Source organism: Herpailurus yagouaroundi, unplaced genomic scaffold (assembly GCF_014898765.1).
Source record: "Herpailurus yagouaroundi ecotype Mexico unplaced genomic scaffold, PumYag 141, whole genome shotgun sequence".
Classification (NCBI taxonomy): domain Eukaryota; kingdom Metazoa; phylum Chordata; class Mammalia; order Carnivora; family Felidae; genus Herpailurus; species Herpailurus yagouaroundi.
The window spans coordinates 52,559,026-52,580,889 of NW_024412396.1; the positions used below are offsets into that span (position 1 = coordinate 52,559,026).

The 21,864-nt window shown below is 42.8% G+C and overlaps 1 protein-coding gene across 36 annotated transcripts in view; it reads left to right on the plus strand.

Moving 5' to 3' along the window:
- The window catches only part of NRXN3 (neurexin 3), a 1,583,151-nt gene that overhangs the window by 516,846 nt on the left and 1,044,441 nt on the right, over nt 1-21,864 (plus strand). For all 36 annotated transcript variants that reach the window (XR_005791087.1, XR_005791088.1, XR_005791089.1 and 33 more), the window contains one exon: nt 2,525-2,908. Coding sequence is in view for 33 of the 36 variants with exons in the window: in XM_040477865.1 (XP_040333799.1) it covers nt 2,525-2,908 (384 nt within the window). In the remaining 3 variants the exon portion in view is untranslated. The remainder of the gene's footprint in view (nt 1-2,524; nt 2,909-21,864) is intronic.

Here is a 21,864-nt window from a genome sequence, read left to right on the forward strand (position 1 = left end):
GAGTGTGGTGCCTCCTTCCCTGTTCATCCCGAAGAATGACATGGGAAAAGTATTATGATCACTCCCCAGTTAGGAGACTGATTCTTGAAACTGAATTATGTGCATTCAAAACAGTTGTGGTCACCCACTCAGAGGACGGATTTTCCTCAGGATGTATTTATGGCTCCAGCATTTAAATTGGGTCTGATGCTGTCCTTGTGTATCAATAACTGTTCCTCTAGGTTCAGGATCAAGCAGCTCTGTGGGCTTGTGGAGGGTAGAGAAAGCAAGTAGCTCAAGAGAACAGGAGATGCAAACCTCAACTTCCTCATTTGTGAAAGAGCGTACATATTAACTCCTACCTTGCTGGATTGTTGTGAAGATCAAGTCCAGAAAAGCACATGCAGTACTTAAAATGGTGGCCAGGACATAATTATTGTTCCATAGGTTTCTAAAAGATTAAAAACAAACAAACAAAACCCAGAAACACAAATCCGATTTTTCCAGGAGAAAATTTCTAGGATGGAGTAGAGGAAGTTGCTGTTGGTGTAACCCACCCAGAGGCCTATTATGCTGGCTTTGTAACCTGGAGTGTACTTCTCATTCTTGATCTTATTTGATCTTTTCGGCCCTTCAGACTCTCCCCTTGGTAGCCCAGGGGATTGAGACTCAGAAAGAAGTGAAGGCTAGCTGATGGATGGCCGGCCTACTTATCCTGGTACCAATAAAGCACTTTAAGAATACTAAAGTTTTTACAATTTCTGGCATGTTTAGATATCACCTTGATTGTACAGTTTAGGAAACTGGGCTGTAAAGTGGCTCAGGGACTGGCTGGGGTCAGAAGGCCACTTAGGAGCAGAATACCAGGTCCAAGTTCCCAGGCCAGGCTGTATGTATGTACCTTCTACAGTCACGTTGATGGATCCCCGACCCTCCTGCTACTGTGTTTGGTCTGCCTCTCTGATTTCATCTCCCGCTCACCCCTTGGGCCCTTCAACCCTAGACGTACTCTGGCTTACCCCATGGCCTTTGCAGGTACCATTTCCCCTGCCTGGCATATTCTTCCCCTAGACTTGGTAAGGTTGGGTCCATTTCAATATTGTGGTTTCAGCATACCTATCACCTGCCAGAGAGGCCTTCGCTGATAATACGTTTTATTTTTTTTATCTAAAAAAGTTTTTTATTTAAAAAAAAAAAATTTTTTTTCAACGTTTATTTATTTTTGGGACAGAGAGAGACAGAGCATGAACGGGGGAGGGGCAGAGAGAGAGGGAGACACAGAATCGGAAACAGGCTCCAGGCTCTGAGCCATCAGCCCAGAGCCCGACGCGGGGCTCGAACTCACGGACTGCGAGATCGTGACCTGGCTGAAGTCGGACGCTCAACCGACTGCGCCACCCAGGCGCCCCTAAAAAAGTTTTTTAATGTTTGTTTATTTTTGACAGAGGCAGAGCATGAGTGCGGGAGGGGCAGAGGGAGAGGGAGACACAGAATCCAAAGCAGGCTCCAGGCTTTGAGCTGTCAGCACAGAGCCCAACGCGGGGCTCGAACTCACAGACTGCGAGATCATGACCTGAGCCAAAGTCGGACGCTCACCCGACTGAGCCACCCAGGCACCCCGCTCACAATACGTTTTAAATTAGACCCCATAGGCTGCTACCCCAGTGCCCACTTTGCTCTCCTCCTAGTACCTACCATTACCTAATTTCTCTTGTTTGTTGAGTGATGTATTTACCTTCTGTCCTCTGCTCTGGACTATATGCACTAGAAGGACAGAGACATACCTGTCAAGTTCATCTCTGTGCCTACAAGAATGCCAGAAACACACAGGTGGGCAATACATATTTGTTAAATGAATAAACAAACATGTCCCAGGTAAAAGTTCTCAAAGGCAATGGTCCAGATATTCACTGGCAGGGCTGGTAGCTAATGCTAGTGTGGAGGGTATCAGTGCATGGAGGGTTCCATCCTTTGCAGATGGCAAGTGAGTGATAAAGACTCAAGTACTTCCAGAGTCCTTACTCTGTCCCAGACACACAGGGGCACTTTATATATATCAACTCATTCAATTGTCACACCAGTCTGTGAGGTGGGGACAATTATTTTCCCATTTTACAGATGAGGATGTTAAGGCCTCCGGAGGTGAAATCACTTCTTCAGGGTTACACAGCTAGTCCATGGTAGAGCTGGGGTTTAAACTGAGGCATCCACCGTGCTGCTCTCAACCTGTATGGTATGTGACCTTTCAGCCAAGACTCTGTAGAGAAAAGATACCACGTTAGGTGTTAGTTGACTGAGACGGTCCTGAATCCTCCTGTCAGTGAGATTGTCTTAGTGGCGAAGACTGGAACCAAATGGCCTACGTTATCCTTTCTACGGTCTTGAAGCATTTGACTCCCTTGCTTGTATTGTTCCCACCTGACCAGGCAACACTGGTCTCTGAACTCACCTACTGGTCTTCTGTCATTTGGCTCATTGACTGGCAGCCTGACCTGAGATGCCGAGAGGGCTGTTAGCTCACTCTCTTTCTGTCCTCCCATCCCAGGTACCATATCAGTGAACAGCAGGCGCACGCCATTCACTGCCAGCGGGGAGAGTGAGATCCTGGACCTGGAGGGGGACATGTACCTGGGTGGGCTGCCAGAGAACCGTGCTGGCCTCATCCTCCCCACCGAGCTCTGGACTGCCATGCTCAACTACGGCTATGTGGGCTGCATCCGTGACCTGTTCATCGACGGGCGCAGCAAGAACATCCGGCAGCTGGCGGAGATGCAGAACGCTGCGGGCGTCAAGTCCTCCTGTTCACGGATGAGCGCTAAGCAGTGTGACAGCTACCCCTGCAAGAACAATGCTGTGTGCAAGGACGGCTGGAACCGCTTCATCTGCGACTGCACCGGCACAGGCTACTGGGGAAGGACCTGTGAAAGGGGTGAGTTGGCCTTCGTGGGTGGCATGCAGGGTCCGAGTGGGGGCGGTGGATGGCAGTTGTGTCCCTCGATGGAACTACCCATGCTTTCTTTGTTTTAGAGAAGCATTTCCTTTTGTTCGCTGCTTCCCAGATTATACCCTTTCTGATTCTGGATGATTGAATTTGTTTAACTAGGATTGGATCCCAGAAAGGGAAACTTTAGAATAAGTATTACCAAGATCATGGTCCTTTTTCAATTAAATATGAGACATCTTCTATGTAGAGTGGGCACATACTTCTCTTTTAGGTTTCTGGATACACTAGCAATCTAGCTTTTTGGAGCTTTCTACATGCTAGTTCTTGGACTAGGCTTTAAAAATACACTGTAGAAGAAGGTAGATCCAGGCCTTTTCTCATGGAGTTGCTGCCTCCGGGAGTATTTAGTCATTAAAGAAATAATTACAAACATGTAAGAGGCAGCAGGATGTATTGGTTAAGAACATGAACTCTGGAGCCAGACTGGGTGAGAAATCTGACCCTTATGGGGTGTTGTGAACTTTATCAAGATAACTGGTATCTTTCAGACTTGATTTCCTCATCTGTAAAATAGGGATAATCAGGCACCTACCTCACAGTATATGGTGATGATTAAGTGAGCGAGTAGTTTCCCAGACAGTGACTTAGTAAGTATTGGTGATTGTAACCATCATCATTGTTGTTCTAAACATCACTAAAGGGAAAATAGAAGTTTGGGAGGCCTCTGCAGGGGGAAGCCACCATCCTGTAGGGATTCATAGAAAGCTGATGCCAGGAAGAAATATGCAATCTGAGACTTGAAATATGACTAGGAGTTAGCTTTGCAAAGAGGTTGGAGGAAGGCATGTGTCTTAGACAAGAAAGACAGAATGTGCCAAGGGACAGAGATAAGAAACCATGGCACAGTTGAGGAACTGAACGAAGTCCAGAAAGGACTAGAGTGTGGCATGACGTGGGAGGAAGGGCATAAGAGGTAGGTGAAGGTGAAGGAGGAAGGAAGCAAACAGGCCAGGGTGCTGGGAGCAATCCTTTGCATTCACCACTTTAGCATCTTACATCTACACTGACTTTGCAGCTTGGGTGAAGGGTAGAGATGAAGGTAAAAAGAAATGGAATCAAGACACGGAGATTCTGGTCTTTAAGCAGTGTCCAATTCCAGCTTGTTTTATTCTTTTATATGCCAAGCTTATGGACTCAAGCTGGCTGTCCATAGGTTGTCAAACTCTATTTTATATGAAAGGATAGTTTCTGTAGTTATCAAGTGTTTGCTGAGGGCATAGCTTTAAGCATCCAAGGGCTTTAAGGATACTGCATCTGTAACATAGTTCCTGCTCTCAAGAAGTTTATCATTTATTTATCTGAGGAGTTGAGACATCTATACAAGAAGAGTAATAAAGCAATACAGGCCAGCATCATGGATTCCATTTGTGGACCAGACTGGGAGGATATGGAGATTCAGAGAAGAGAAGACTTTCTTGAGGAGGGACATGCAGGGTCTCATCCCTCAAGACTACTGGTGACCAGAATTACCCAGTATCACAAGTCTGATGATGAGGATGAATCCTGGAACAATCCAGGAACAGGGGCTGGATGATGAGGCAAAGATGTTTTCAAGGCGTGGTTTTTGTGAGGCTAATTATATTATTAGATGAGGGGTATTTCAAAAGAACTGCAGATCTTTTTTACAGCTGGATCAAAAATAGGACACAGAGCACTGGGGTGAAGGAGGAAGAGAGAGCTTATTTGGAGCTTAGGGGATGTAAATTCAGTCACTGAATTTTCAAAGCTACAACAAGCAGAATTTGAGCTAAGATGAGGAAGCAGCTGTATGGGGCGGGTCAGTCTGTCAAATTCCTAGACTTTCTGCCAAATCTGTTTGGAAGCTGGACTACCCTGGTATTGGTTTAGGTCAATAGAAAGGTCGTTTGACATCTGAGATGAGTAAGACAGTTTTGGTGCAAGCCACATTGTTACAGATCTTCCACCACCATGGAAAGTAGTATAAGAACCAAAGATCGCTTCAGACATCCACTTCTCCCCTCAGGTCTCTTCCCAATTCAAGGACCTTGTGACTGCTGAAGACAGGAGGATTTCCTGTAGCCAGCGGTGCAAGGTGTCTCTGAGCTCACCTATTCCAAGGGTATATAAATGGGAGTTGGTCCAAGTTTTGCCAAGTACGGTGAAAGTCACTGCACCTTTTATGTTGTCACTTTGGACTAGTCATTAAGAGGCAGCTGATTGGGGATATATGAGGGACAATTATTCCTGGTACAGTGCAGCCAAGTCATCCATTCTAGCCAAATGAGAAGGAGCATAGCAAATTTAAGACATTTGATCTATACATCGCTCAAATCCCAGACGGTTCAACCGATTGTTTTGTTCCCCTGCTAATTGTTTTTTGGCCCTGTATTGTTCCTGACACCGTGTTCAGAGTGAATCAGTGGAGTGTAAAAATGGTAGGACTCTACTTGCTAGCAGAGAAAATAGAGTTTTACAATGACATTGTTTTTCTTTATTGAAACTGATTTCTCAGTGGAGATACTTTGAGTATCTTTTATTCATTTTTATACATGATGTAGACATTTATTGAAACCCTAGCATATTCCAGGCACTGTATTAGATGCTGGAAATGCAAAGACATTGACATAGCCCCTGATGTTGATGAAGGGGTGTATAGTCCTTCCAGGGAAACAAAGGGGAATGCAGTAAATGTCCTAACATGTGGTAGATGTTATGCCATATGTCTATAGGGGAACAGTAGGGCAAATGGATGGGAGAGGCCATGTGTATGTAGGGGAGTGATGATTGGGAAAAGAGGATTCAAGATTTCCTGGATCTTTTTGTCTCCTATTTCTAGCAAAACTATGGTCTTTCTCTGCCTATGACCCTGTAGGCATTTCTGAAGAGTGGTGAAGGAAAAAAAAAAAAACACCAAAAACTTGTCAACATTTTTTATGTAAGGAGCATGATCCCCTTTGGATCCAGGAATGCTGCCTCACCCACCATGACCCCATCACTCAGTTTACTATTTTCTCTCTAATATTTGAACATTAACCGGAAGATTAGAATTGGTCATTTGTAGGAAATGTGATGAGACTGAGACAATTTCTAAGGCAGTGTGTCCTGTCTGGCCCAAATTGGAGTGTCCTGTTCTTGGATTTTGCTGTGGGGTCAGTCCTTTCGTATCACTGGTCCCACAATAGGAATGGTAGGGTTAGAGAGGCATTTGTTAATATAGAATGAAGAAAGCATAGGTGGAATACTAGAATTGGTAGAAAAAGAACAGAGTTGGGGATGGCCTGGGTCAGACACTAGATCCAAATAGCCCAAGAACTCAAGCAAAGTGAGCAAACAGATCAGTCTGTAGGGCAACTCCCAGCTCAAAGCTGTCCTCCAAAGATAAGGGAATAAGGCAGGGAACCTAGGAAATATATAAATATATGAGATTAAGGTTAATTTTGAGGAGTATCTTTCTCTTATAGTAAAAATGGATGACTTGCTTGTACCCTCATAAGAATGCTTCTACTACCTGTGAAGATAGCAACTCTAAATCTTGACATTTAACAACTGGCTTGATGTCGTATTTAGATTTTGTCAGGATGATCTGATACTATTCTGAGAAGATGTAGATCTATCTTCCCTTCCCAGTTGTTCAGCTGTATCTATTTGGGTTTGTTTTTCATAGTGATGTGGGAGACGCCTGTCTCTCTGACCTAGAAAGCAAAGCCCTGTTTTGGTTGCTTCTTGCCAGTCAGTTTGGTTGAGATGCTCTAATCTACTGTAGGACCACCTGCCCTCCTGTGAAGCCCTGTGGTACAGAGGAAACGTTCCAGCTTGTCTATCTTAGGAAGATATGATCAGCTGATGTGAGACAACCAAGCCATCTTCTCCTTGTCAGTGTGACCAGACTGTTTAGTTCAGTCTGTGGGAGCCAAGCATACATAGCCAAGATTATGGATTTGATTTTTTTTGTGGACCATCAAGCTTCAATTTATGACGCCACTGCAGATTCTGTCTTCCTCCCTGAATGACTTTTTCTGAAAGTATGCCATCATTTATTTAGCAAGCGAGAAAGTAGGATTCAGCATGAGTCCATTCCCATGACAAGAAAAGTAACCTACAGAACAGCACTTAGAGTCAGGGTGGTCTAGTGGTTAATGGCATGAATTTTGGAGTCACACAGACCTGGTTTCTGGGCTGATTCTGTCACTTACTAGCTAGGTGATGTACAAAAAACTTCTCTCTTAATTCTTCTAAGTCTCAGTTTCTTTATCTGTAAAATGGAGAGACTAATACTTTCTTGGTAAGGTTCTCTTGGTTGCAAGCTACAGAATCTACTATGGCTAACAGTCAAGGAAGAGGATTTACTGCATGATTGCCTAGAGAGGTATTGATCAAATGAAGATCTCACTAACTACATTTTTAAAAAGGAAGCAGAACAGCTCTAGGGACCCTAAGGCACTGTGATTCAAGTGACTCATGTCTCCTGGCCTCCAGATACTGGATTTTTCTATCCAGCATTTAACATTTTCCAGAAAGGGAAACTGGCCCAGTTTGGTTTATCTGTCTTTCCTTATATCAATCAGCTCTGTTTAGGTGGGTGGTCCCCTAGAATAGATATGAAGGATCACGGGTGTGTGTGTGTGTGTGTGTGTGTGTGTGTGTGTAAATAAGATATTACTGCACCATTTTGCTAGTGCTCTTTCTTGGCTAAGCTCAGCATATTCTGACCCATAAGGCCATATCCTGTGACAAATATCCAGCCATGTGGAGCTGCTTCTGTCTGACAAAAAGAAATATTATCCGGAATCATGGAAATCGGATGCCTTTGAAAATAATAATTTGCACAACGAAGAGAATGTGATGAGAGGGTAAATCTGCTCTTCTCACTGGTTCCTGGGATTCCATTCATCTTATATAAACACCAGCTGAAAACCAAGAATACAGATATTTTGAGTTTTCTTAAGTGACTCTTGTTCTAACAGGAAAAGAGTGCAGACAGCAGCTGCTCTCCCTTGCAGCCTAGGGACTTCCCTTTCAGCCAGCTCTCTGAATGCTGCTGTGTGCCTCTGGAGTAGCAGCAGTGTGTTCTGCCTGGGAAGGGTGGGTTCCCACCCTTAGATGACACTGGAATGTGTCATTTGGATGCCACATGGAAATTTTGATCTCAGAAATAGAGTTGACAGGTGCTGTTGATGTTTCTGTTCCTAATCTTTATTTCAGTAGGTGAGGAATTGGAAACTCTGAGAGGTTAACATCACTTTAACTTGGAGTAGCTGTAGAATGGTTAAAATTCGTGATTCCTGACTTTTAATCTCTTGTACTTTCCATTGCATTGAGCAGCCTTTCCTTCCTGTATATCTGAGAGATGTCAGATTGTAAGGTCACTGAGGGAGGGAAAATGATGCATTACATATTTTTGTTGCCCACCTCCCCCAGTCTCTAGCACTGTGCTGTACACATACTATTGTGGTTAGGAAATGTTGGAAGACCTCAGTCTTCATTCCCGGGCCTCCTGTTAGTCTGCATACTCCCTTTGGTGTCCTCATCCATTGCCATGGTGTCAAAGGTCATCTACATGTTGTTGACTCCCAATCAACTAGCTTGGCAGATCTCTAGCTTGGCAGTCTCTGGAATCCCAGATTTCTGTATCCGGTTGCTTGCTTGAGATATCCATTTAGATTTCTGATAGGTATCTTAATCATAACATTGAAAAATAAATTTTGAGTCCCTCCTCCCAGTGTTAAGACTCTTCCCCCACCACCTTCTGTCTCAGTAAATGGCATCACCATTGTCTTTGGCATTTTCCTTGATTTTTCTCCCACTTTTTTAAATCTTTCACGGCAATTTCAGGTAGACCTCTTATGTAAACCCGTCCTCATCTGTTTACCTCTCTCCCTCTCCACCACCATCATCTTAGGTCAGTCTACACTAATCTCTTTTTTGTACACCTAGATAGCATGTCAGATGGTTATGAAAAGCTCAAAATCATTTTCTGCCTTTTTCCGAGTATTATATTATTAAAATATTTATATATTCAATATTTTCCTGTATTAAGTATCTTTAGTTTCAGTGGCTCTTGGTTCCCCAAATTGTAGGAAATGAAGCTATGATACTTCTTTGGAAAGAACTTCAACATTAACATAGCGGTTCCACAAGTAGGCATCTGTCTCTTCTCTGTACCAGGCTTGGTGAGCTAAGTTGTGAGGATGAAGTTTTGTAGGAGACATGGTTTCTGTTCTTCATGAACTCATAGTCCAGTGGAGGGGCTGGAGAAGTAGTCTGCAAATTGTAATGCAATCTACCAATGGCAGTAATTCAGAGAATAATCGTAGGGAAGAAAAGATGGCAATTAGAAATCAAAATATGTTTAGCACAGTATATCACTTTATAACTGGTTCTGGATCCACTGGGGTCTACTCAGACTAACACTGGTATAGGAATAACAGAAGCCCTGACTTCTAAGGTCAAACATAATAATGTTGGTTGCTTTTATAGGTTCCAGTGCCATCGAGGATCTGCTCCCATTCCCCAGGGATACCCAGGCCCTTTATTTAGATGTGTGACCTTGAGGTTCGTACTTGGATACCGTGGCCTCTCTGTTCTGCAAAAATAAAATGAGGCAGTTGTGTTTCATGCTCTCTCAGGGCCCTTCCAATTCTAAAACTCTGTGATTCTCAAATGTCATCGGCTTGGCAGTATCTTTCCTTATCCTGAGTAGAGGGGTAAAGGTGAGTGAAGGGCAGAATAGGAATGCAAGTCCTTGTTTTGTTACAGGCTGCATAACTGTCTAAGTTAGGAGGCTGGGTTTAGTTACATCAGCACTGCAGTGAAGTTCTTGGATTCTTTAATCTATGAAAAGTAATACCTTGGTGTACCGGGAATACTTCAGGCCCGTGATACATAGGTTTTAATTGATGGATTCATGAATAGAACCTTGGATTTCTTAAGAACATTTAAAGGCTGTCACCTTTTTGGTCCAGTTTTTACCCCTTTTGATGGGTAATGATATTTATCAGAGAAAGTGGCTTCTCAAGAAATGTGCAATTCATGAGGTGCCTGGGTGGCTCAGTTGGTTAAGTGTCTGACTCTTGATCTCAGGTCAGGATCTTGTGGTTCATGAGTTTGAGCTACACATTGGGCTCTGTGCTGACAGCACAGAGCCATCTTGGGATTCTCTCTCTCTCTTTCTTTCTCTCTCTCTCTCTCTCTCTCTCTCTCTCTGCCCCTCCTCTGCTTGTGTACACGTGTGCATACACTTTCTCTCTCAAAAGAAATAATCCAGTGAAGAAATGGGCAGAAGACATGAATAGACACTTCTCTAAAGAAGACATCCAGATGGCCAATAGGCACATGAAAAGATGCTCAATGTCACTCCTCATCAGGGAAATACAAATCAAAACCACACTGAGATATCACTTCATGCCAGTCAGAGTGGCCAAAATGAACAAATCAGGAGACTATAGATGCTGGAGAGGATGTGGGGAAACGGAAACCCTCTTGCACTCTTGGTAGGATTGCAAACTGGTGCAGCTACTCTGGAAAAACAGTGTGGAGGTTCCTCAAAAAATTAAAAGTAGATCTACCCTCTGACCCAGCAATAGCACTGCTAGGAATTTACCCAAGGGATACAGGAGTGCTGATGCATAGGGGCACTTGTACCCCAATGTTTATAGCAGGACTTTCAACAGTAGCCAAATTATGGAAAGAGCCTAAATGTCCATCAACTGATGAATGGATAAAGAAGATGTGTTTTATATACACAATGGAATACTACTTGGCAATGAGAAAGAATGAAATATGGCCTTTTGTAGCAACGTGGATGGAACTGGAGAGTGTTATGCTAAGTGAAATAAGTCATGCAGAGAAAGACAGATACCGTATGTTTTCACCCTTATGTGGATCCTGAGAAACTTAACAGAAGACCATGGGGGAGGGGAAGGGGAAAAAAGCTGGAGAGGGAGGGAGGCTAAAACTATAAGAGATTCTTAAAAACTGAGTATAAACTAAAGGTTGATGGGGGATGGGAGGGAGGGGAAAGTGGGTGATGGGCATTGAGGAAGGCACCTGTTGGGATGAGCACTGGGTGTTGTATGGAAATCAACTGGACAATAAATTTCATATTAAAAAAATAAAAAAAAGTATACAATTCATTAACATCAACTGACATGTCCTCACTTTTTCTTATCTGTTGGTGCTTAGATTATACAGTTGTATCTCTGGTGACCACTGTAGCAGTGCTCAGACTTAGCCTCTTTGTTTTCCTCTTCCTGTTTTCTAAGTTTTCCTTCCCACAGGCTCAAGATTGTATGATCCCAAGAAATTGTACCATAGTGCATGAACCCTTCCTAAGTGTTATTCTACCAGGTTAGGGTCTGAGATTCTCCTGATCAAAGCTGCCCCTGTAACTTGAAAGAGAGTAAGGGAAGGGAGTTCTAGCTATTCTGGAGTCTTGAAGCTCAAAGGTCTCAGAACTGGTTGGGGATTTTGTACATCCCTGAAAAATTTATAGCTAAGCCTATGATCAGCCTGAAAATATGAGGGTCAGAACTTTGGGGCAGCACATGACAGCTGCTTAGAACCGTTTCATACCTGCTGTGGGCTGTGGTTCTGTCCAATGCACGGACATGGTGGCCATTTATATTGCTGCTGTATACCTTTATCACTGCCTTTGCTAAAAGCTTCTTAACTGCTAGCAGACATCTGCCTGATGGGTGCAATAAATTGAGATGCTGCTGAATTAGGAGAAGCAAGTGCTTTAAAATGCACACAGAGGGATTATTGTAGCTTTTTCCAACATCTCTGGCTTTGTGTGTCTTTTCATAGATGAATTCTTCCTTGCTCCAGTCAGATTAAGAGGAAAGGAAAGTTAAGAGATCTACTGTTTATTGAGAGAAATTATGCGCCTGCTCTGTGTTAAGTTCTTAATATACACTGGGCCATTTAACCCTCACATCCACTCTGCAGGCTGCATATTATTATCCTCATTTTCTGGTTGAAGAAATTAAGGGCTCGATTCATTCATTCCAAAGCACCTATTTAGCACTATGTGCCAGAAGCCGTGTTGAACCCTCAGGATACAAAAGCATTGATCATGTCTCTCCTCATAAACATTCTAATAAATTCTGATATCTGAGGAAGGTGGGGCATAAATTCCAGGGGGGAGTATCATGGACAGCATCACAAATTAGGTGACACTAGAGCTGAGGCTTGGTAAAGTAGTGGGTCTCTCCCAGGTAGACCAGGCAGGTGAAAGTATTCCAGGCAGAGGAAGCAGATATGTGAAGGTGACTTTGGTAAATAGGAAGTTTTCCTGGTGTATGGAATCTAAAGCTTGGGAAGTAGGAGAGGAATTTGAGGGGATATTTTACAAGGTGTGGCTGGAGGGGTGGCATGGCCAGTTGTGAAGCACTTTGTTCACTCTCCCGACAAGTTTGGACCTTCTCTTACAGGAGGCATGCTATTTTTAGCAATGTGAGAACAGGATGCGATGTGGGAGACCGGAGCCAACAGACTAGTGTGCATTAGTTCTGCTTGCATTTGCATTAATTCGGGAATGAGAAGAGCCCTAAGTGAGGTAGAGGGAATGGAGGTTGCGTTTGGGGGGCACATCCAATAGACATTTAAGGGGAAGTATCAATAGGACTTAATTGTGCAGTAGCTAAAGAGTGTTCAAGACTTGATTAGAACAAGAGTTTGGCCACAAAAGTTATTCTTTCTTTCCTGTTCTACTCAGCCATCTCTAATCAGCTAGAGATGCTTGGGAGGAGAGGGGAGGAGGTAGCTAGTAGTCCCCTACATACGCTGGTCCCACTCTGAATATATGTGCCTAACTCTCTGTGCCTCAGTTTTTAGATTTACCACTGAGAATATCCACAGTGGATGCTTAATTGGCTTGTTGGGAACCTCTGTTATAAAGCCAAAGTGTATGATGTACTTACATAGATAAGCCAACATACCCCTTTCTGAATTTGGAGTTCAGCAATTTAAGAATGGAAAAAAAATTATATGGCTGGTGTTCTTATCCTGTTTTTTCCTTCTGTTGTAGAAATAATCTAGATGGGATTTTTGTGTTTAAGCATAACAATACAGGCTAGAAGTTAAAAGTCGGAAGGAGGGTTGTGCCAGATGGAAAATCTACCAAAGCCTGCTCTTCTCCATTCTTTAAGTGGTTTGTACTTGGAATCAAGACCTGACTCCAGTATAATCCTAGATTTTGAAGAACTAGGTTAAAATGATCTGTTGTTGACAACTGTGATTATCTTATACTCTGGCATAGATTTGATGAAAAAAAATGAATTGTAGTTTCTTTGACTCTTATAAAAGTGGGCATGTTTGATATTAAGCCAAAAGATTCTTTCCTTAGAGATAGGGAAATCAGATTTTTAATTTTTCTTTATTCTGGTCTCTCATTAGGACTTTACAGCAATGATATTTAATACCGAGGATTGTGGATGTGTCTGTGCATAGGTCACATGTATGTAGTTTCCCTCCAGTTTCCCAGATGTGTCTATATTTTCATGGGTTCTGTTATAACCCAATTTGGGGTTATTAACGTGAAGAGACAACACACCTGTAGCAATCATGAATAAAAGGCAGGAACTCAAAACCTGAAAGTGGATTGACCCAAAGAAAACCAGAGAGTATTAAAGAGTCATAGATCTATTTATCTTGCCAGAGGCTCAGATGTTATCTGGCATAACAATCCTCCCCCCGCCCCCCCCTCCCCAGTTTTAGGTGAGGAAACTGAGGCCTCCAGGTAGGAAATGAATTGCCCAAAGGATGGAATGTAATGTTCTTAACCCCTCATTTCAGTTCCCTTTTGGTTGAATTTTTTTTAAAGAAATAGGCACTGGCCGTATCTGTGCGTATTTTGTGAAGATATATGTTTATGTCCCTGTGGCCTACTAAGCAGTAGAATTATGACATTATAGGAAAAGCATTTAGTCCATTTCCAGTAATTTAGTCTTATTGGTAAATTTTATTTGAAATGTTGGCAGTTGATTTAGAGAGAAGAAATATGAAGATAAAGACATGTATACGTTTCTCCTCCCTCCATCCCTCCCTCTCTCCCTCTCTTTCTTTCTTTCTAAATGTTATTTTATTTTGGGAAAGAGAGTGAGTGAGCAAGCAGGGAGGGGCAGAGAGAGAGAAAGAGAGAATCCCAAGCAGACTTTGCACTATTAGTGTGGTGGGCTCTGTCCCATGACCACAAGATCATGACCTGAGCCAGAATCAAGAGTCAGACGCTTAACCAACTGAGCTGCCCAGCGCCCCTGCTCCTTTCTTTCTTTCAACACCTATCTCCTCTTGCCCCATGAGCAACAAATAAAGGCAGCTCAACAGAGAGGATGTTGTAGTGACAAGTGCATCTGGGACTTAGGGCTGGAATCCCTGGGTACGAACAGCTCTTGGAAGGCCCCCTTCTGAGGACTGTTAGACTGCCATTTCCCTGGCAAAGAGATGCAATCTTTCTTAGAGAAGATCATTTCATGCTTCTTAGCATGTTTAACCTTTACAGCAAGCCATTCTCATCAAAATGACAAACCCCAGCAGAGCCTTCTGAGAGGCCAGTAAATCAGAAACCTTATGAAATCTGTGGGATTAGCATGCTCGTCTTCTTTGTTTCCCCAGGGAAAGAAAGCCCGGTGCCTTTCAGATTTCAATCTTCTCTGCAGGCCTCTTGTCTGGAGTTCCCTGCTGTGGCCCACTGGTATTTGAATATTGTTTTCCTATAGTTGCCCACAGCCACCTACTAGCACCAGCCAAAGGCAGCACATTCTGTATCTCCGTCAGTGACATTGTAAATGGAAGGTAACTGCTCTGATGTTTGCTTAGTTGAATTTTTCCCACCCTTGAAGTCTTCCTTTCTGGGTCTGAAGATAGTGCCTGGCTCTTAATGTCACCATGCGTGGTGACAGGCAGTTGCTCATCTCCAGCTGGGTGTCTCTGGTCCCCATGCCCTATTTTTCAGTCTGTAAGGAAACTTCTTTCACAAACAACCCAACTTCTCCAGCTGCTGCAATGTGGGGCCTCCTTCTGTGGAAGTCTACAGAGTCAAGTCTATGTTGAGCACAGAAGTGGAAAGAAAAAGGGTTGATGAATAAAAGTGCTGTTCAGGTGATAAAAACACCTTTATAGGGGATGGTGGGGGGTGACTTTTATCAGAATTTATAGGGTCATATTTAGAGTTGGAAGGGACCTCTGAGGTTTTTGAGTCTAACCCAATATCTGTTGCATAAACATCCTTGATAAAATCCCTAAAGTGTTCTGTGGACTCTATGGGAACATTTGCTCTGTTTCCATATGCTGTGCTAAATGCCTAGCAATGGGTAGCTTATTTAATAGTTGTAATAACTGTATAAGATAGGTGCTATTTTTACGCTCAGTTTACATCTGAGGAATGATAGGGTCAAGGATAGGTTAAGTAACCTGCCCAAGGTTATCCAGTTCTTCTGGGCCCTCCACCCCTGAACCCACTCTTTTGTTATCAATAATACTCTATGGCTCCAAGTGATAAGGGAGTTCCTCTCCCATTTCATGTTTGGATAGCACTAAATATTTGAAAAGTCTCCTTTTTGCCATGCACAGAGGTCTCAGTTCTTCTAATATCTTTCTTTTGATCTTGGTTCAGGATTTGGGAACTCTACAGGATTTATCCACTCATTTGACATTTACTCAGTACTCACTATGCCATGGACACCTGGGATATATAGAACTGATCAAACCTAAGCCCTCTTCTACAATAGACCTTCAGTTACTTAAAGAGGACTGTCATTTTCCACTGAAATGTTGTCAGTCATTCACAGGATAAACATCACTGCTTTCTTCAGCCACTCGTCACCTGTTGGGTTTTGAGTTTCTCCATAATCTAGTAGTTACTGAAGTGGCTTGAGGAAGATGAGGAGGGACTGTGCGCTCAGGAAATGGAAGTGTAGCTTCCAGTACCAGGGAGCTGTGAGAAGTAGGCTAAGACCTTTAGGCAGCAGGCACGTGTTATTAAAACACTAGCCTGGGGCGCCTGGGTGGCGCAGTCGGTTAAGCGTCTGACTTCAGCCAGGTCACGATCTCGCGGTCCGGGAGTTCGAGCCCCGCGTCAGGCTCTGGGCTGATGGCTCAGAGCCTGGAGCCTGTTTCCGATTCTGTGTCTCCCTCTCTCTCTGCCCCTCCCCTGTTCATGCTCTGTCTCTCTCTGTCCCAAAAATAAATAAACGTTGAAAAAAAAATTAAAAACAAAACAAAACAAAAAAAACACTAGCCTAAACAGTTCTCAGACATTGTAACATCTTATGGACTATGGGTTTGTGTGGCAGGGGACTCACTGGCATATTAATGAGGGGTATATACTTTTGATAGTTTCTGATCCTGAAAAAAATGCCTCAGGCCCACCGTTGGCAGCATCACATTTACTGCCTAGTTGTATTTCTCAAAATAGTTCTAGACTGAGTGGGTTACATCACATATTTCATAGCAAGGCTGAATTTATTTTTGGACGTAGGAACTTCTCAGAGATCACTCGACAAGGAAACCATGTTTTTGCCACGTATCAGCTGATACAAATTCATTGAATGCTAGAGCTGGTCACAGCCTTAAAAGTCACCTGTTCTAGTGCTGGTAATTCACAGAGGAAGAACCGAGGTTCAGTTCGGTTATATAAGTTGTCTAGAGTCACATAGGTAGCCACAGTGGGGCTTGTAACTCAGTATTTTGAATCCTGGACTGGGACTCTCTATCCTCAGGCAATGTGAGGAGGTGCTCTGGCTTTGTGCCTTTGGTGTGGTCATCCTGTGTAGATGACAACAGGATGCTTGTGTAGAGCAACTCAGAACCTTTCTGCACAAGCTCAGTGGCTCCTTACGATTTTTTTTTTTTTTTACATGTAATAGTCCCTTTATTTATTGCAAATAAGCTAGGCAATTAATTCACAGTTAGCAGCTTATGGCCTGGAAAATCTCATTACCCGAACCTTACATTATCAACACATCTGTTTTAAAAGAGATGCTTAAAGAAGTGGTGTGAATATCCAGATTCCTGATCATCTCCAAGAAAGGGTGGGAGGAGCCACTGAAAGGCAGTTTTGGAAGGAGTGTAGAGTTGTTCCAAGGTTATCAAAGCCACTGAAATTTACACATCAGGGAGTATAAAAAGGGAATTCACATTTCTTGAGTATCTACTATGTGCCAGGTATAATTTGGTGCTTAGGTTAAGATGCAGGAGTTTTGGAGTCAGATAGAGCTGGATATGAATCCCAGTTCTGTACTGATTACCATGTAATCTTGGGTGTATTTTTAACCTCTCTAAGCCTCCATTTTCTGATCTACAAAACAGGCCTTTTGGGGGTTGTTGTGAGGCTTAAATAAGATGATTATGTAAACATATTAGCATGACACCTGTAACTTTATACATATTCAATACACAGAACAAGCTTATAAAGTGTGTGGTATGATTAAGATTTTTAAGATAAGTAAACCAAGACCCAGAAAGGTTAAATAACTTGCCATAGTCACAAATACTAGAGGTCAGAATTTTAAAACCTAGTCTGTTAGATTTTATATTATACTTTGCCATTCATTAAAATGGGAGGTCTTGGAGGTGATGGAATTGGGTACTTTGGGAGGGAGAAAGAACCGTGGGAAGTGGAGAGGGCTTTTTTTGTTGTTTATCTTCCAGCTCTGTGCACCCTCAGCTTCAAGACTTTCAGTGGGTGAACTTGAGGCATAAGCAGACATGGAAGCTGCCCATTTGGAGTAAATTCAGGGTTTAGAAAAGCAGTCAGGGTCCTCCACATTCTCTTGCCCACATTCTTGGTTCCTAAGTAAAGGTGAAGATGTCTAAGGTTTTATGGGGCCGGTCTAGAAAAGCTTAGAATGGGTCCTCTGTACTGGGAAGACAAACTTTGCCCTATTTTGATTCATCTAGGGCCACCACGTACCCTAACTCACACCTATGTGCATATGCACATGAGCACACATGTACACACATGTGCGCACACACACGCACTCTCTCTCGTTCTTCAGCCATGAAACTGGACCTCTTTAAATTTTGTTTTGCTTATTCTCCTGCACTAGCCCAAGAACCATTAAGCATGTATCAAGCATCCCAGTGCGAAGGGAAGAAAGAAAAGGAGCTCAGTCTTTGTTGTGGAGGAAAAAAGTCAAAGACTGAATGGAAGACTAAATGAATGGAGCTAATAACTCAAAGATTTACTTTACTGAAGTTAGAATTCCAGTTTATTATCTGAGAAATTTGGAGAAGATTGGTGCCTGAACACCCCTCTTCTCCACTCCTCAACACACACACAGGTTAGGGTTTTCTGATGGGCAGAGGTGAGGATGCATCTAAAGAAGAATCATCCAGGAGTTCCCTTAGACTGGGGCCTATTCTCTTGGCCCTGTTGCAGTGATTCCCATAACCCAGTGTTAGCTGTAGAGAGGCAAGATTGAAGTGTTGTTCATGGCAAACAGATGGGCAGGCATGGGAATGAATGATGAAGCTCCTATAAAAGGGTAAGGGGCTTATGCATCCAGGGCAGGCATTTCTACCATTTGAAACAATGGGGCTGACCTTGCAACTCTCCTTGGTGAGGTGAGCCCCAGTTGGTCCCCTCCCCTGTCCTCTTTACCTTTTTGCTGTCATTCTCCTTCTTTTTCTCCTCTCTTCCACCTCAACCCTACACAACCCTTTCTTCCCTTCTGTCTCCTTTTTGGGGGCTTGATACAGCAATAATATCTACTTTTAATGGGCAGTTACCTTGCAGAGGGATGAAATTGACCCTTGTTTATTCAGAACGTTTGGCCTGGAGGCTGCCTTAAAATGTGGGCTGCCAGAAGCCGCACGGTGGCTGGTGCCTGGGGCTATCTAGGTAAGTGGCAGCTAGTCGAAGGGAAGGAAGGATGGCCTTGTAGGCCTCTGTAAGCACTTTGTGTAGCCTGGAAGCCATCTCCCTGTGAATAAATGAGAAAGCCTCTCTCTCAGCAAGAGGGAACAATGACTGTAGAGCCAGGTGGCTAAAGTTCAAGGGAAGAGTGCAGAGTATTCTTGACTTGGCTGCTGCAAAAGAGACCCTGTCTGCCTGATGTTGGGTTCCCTTGGGCTTTCTGTAAAGGGAGATTGATGTGTGATGATGAAGTAGTGCTTCCTCAGAATGAGGCTGAATCGAATTACTTCTAATTTTTTTTCCCCTTTCTTTCTCACTTCAGTCTTTTACCTTCTTCCTCACCTTTCTTTCACATTCTTTCTCTTCTTTGTGCAATCCCTTCAACACATGCTTTGTTTCCTTCCTACACTGAGAACATTTGACCCATCCCATTTCTTTTCACTACTGAGTTGCTTTGATGCAATTGATATAATGAATCTTGACTTCGGTAGGACTGTTAGTCTGTCTTCATAAAATGCTACTCAATAAACCAATCTCTAGATTAGAACTCTGGTAGGAGTGTTTGCGACTGTTGGGAAGAAGCCTCATTAAGAATTGTTCTCAGTGGGTTATTACCAATGTTCTAAGTCATGGATCTCTATTAAAAAAAAAACAACACATTGATTTTATGATTATTAAAACAATATATATGTTCATGCTAGAAAATTTGGAATGTATGGAAATTTATTAATTCAACTTTTATTTGGCCAATATTAATTACCTATTTTTATGGCAGATAATAATTAAAAATAGATTAAAAATCAAGCATAATTATACTGGAAATGGTCATTGTTAACCTAGTCATATGCTTTATTCCATTCCTCTAGGCAGTGTGTATATGAAATACATATATGTAAAAAAAATTTTAATGTTTAGTTTTGGGACAGAGCTCAAGTGAGGGAGGGGTAGAGAGAGGGAGAGACAGAACCCAAAGCAGGCTCCAGGCTCTGAGCTGTCTGCATAGAGCCCGATGTAGGGCTCAAACCCACAAACAGTGAGATCATGACCTGAGCCAAAGTTAGATACTTAACTGACTTTGGCCAGCTACCCTGGCACCCCTATAAAATATATTTTCATGTCATTTTAAAAGTAATTCGCTATCCTGAATTTTTTCAGTTAGAATTATGTCATCATTTTGGTTATATAATTCCATAATTATGCCATAATTTCAATTTAGCTTTATATCAATATAGCTTTATCTCAAATTATAAAGAAAATCTTAAAAATATGATTTTTAATGACTTCACATTAGGCATACTTGTCAGTGCCTCAGTCACATTGTTAATAAGTCACTCGAAAACTTAGTAGCTTACAACAAGCAACATTTAAATATTATGCTTATAGGTTGGGGGGCTGTGCTCCAGGCTCTGAAATGACTGGATAGAGCTGCAGGTGTTGATAGTCTCTACATTCTCCTTTGACACTGCCCAGGAAGTACTCTTCTGGCAAATCGTTGCAGGATTTTTTTTTTTTACCTTAATACCCAGGATTCGTTGTCTCACTGCTTCAAAGAATGAAGAGCTGGGGGTGCCTGGGTGGCTCAGTCGGCTGAGCATCCGACTTCGGCTCAGGTCATGATCTCCCAGTTCGTGAGTTCAAGCCCCGTGTCAGGCTCTGGGCTGACAGCTCGGAGCCTGGAGCCTACTTCAGATTCTGTGTCTCCTTCTCTCTCTGCCCCTCCTCTGCTCACACACTCTCTCTCTCTCTCTCTCTCTCTCTCTTAAAAATAAATAAACCTATAAAAAAATTAAAAAAAGAATGAAGAGCTGGACACAAAATGAGTAGCAAGCAAAAGTTTATTTAGAGAATAAGATTAGAAAGGAAGAATAGTAGGAAAGCTATTTTTTACAGAGAAGGGACATTCAAAAGTGAATGCCTTTGACAATAGGCAAGGGTATTTGTTTTATAAAGTTTTGGTTAGCTCTCCCTTTCCCTTCCCCCTTGTTCCTTCACAGTTCCTTCCCTAATTGGCTTGATAGCTCTAGGTACTGGGCTGTCCACTCCTGATTGGTTCGTAGGGGGGGTGGCCTATGGCCTTAGGTCTTTTGTCAAATTCCCGAGGGAAACCTGAGGGGGAGTAGGTCGGGTCTGTTACATTCTTAAGAGGAACCTTAAGCATGAGGGGTTTTGTTGTGGTCAGACACTCCCAGCATTGTTCAAAAATTGTGTTTTTCCCCACCCAGGGACCTCAGGTCCTATCATTTCCCTTTCTGCCTATTTTATCCTGTCTTTTCCTATCAAAATGACAGGGTGTGCAAGAGGGAGGATGGAAGCATCTAGTGCCTCCTGAAACCTCTGTCAGCATCTGGCACATTGTCACTTCTGTCCACATTCCCTTGGTCAAAGCAAGTCATGTGGCCAAGCCCATCATGGGGTGGGATAATACACCATACCCACTCTAGTGGAAGGTACTGCAGAGTGGGAGGCAAAGGGTGTGTGTGTATAGTACAAAATACCAGGGAAGGTGTGAAGAATTATGAACAATGATTCTACCATAGTAGACAGAGTTTTAGTTATCACTAATAACCATAGAGTGCTCAAAGAAGATTAGTTATTAATGGGTGAAGGGAAGTGGGAGGTACAGCTTTATAATTATGGAATGAATAAGTCATGGGGATAAAAGATACAGCATAGGGAATATAGTCAATGGTATTTTAATAGCATTGTATGGTGAGAGATGGTAGCTACACTTGTGACCATAGCATAATGTATAGACTTACTGAATCACTGTGTTCTACACCTGAGACTATTATAACATCGTGTCAACTATTCTTCAATAAAATAAAAAGGTGACCATTGATCTTTGCTCTTAACCTCTAATGTGCCCCATATTGGTGTGATACATATCATGAGATTCTTTTCCAACCACGTACTCTTCAGAGGACAGCAGAGCCTTCTTCACTAGCTCCATTATCACTTCTGTCTATCTACTTTGTTGTTCCATTATATCTTCCTATTGATACTTCAACTGATTGCATCTCTAGGAATTTGATATCTTCACAGATTGTCTCCTAGACCAGACAAA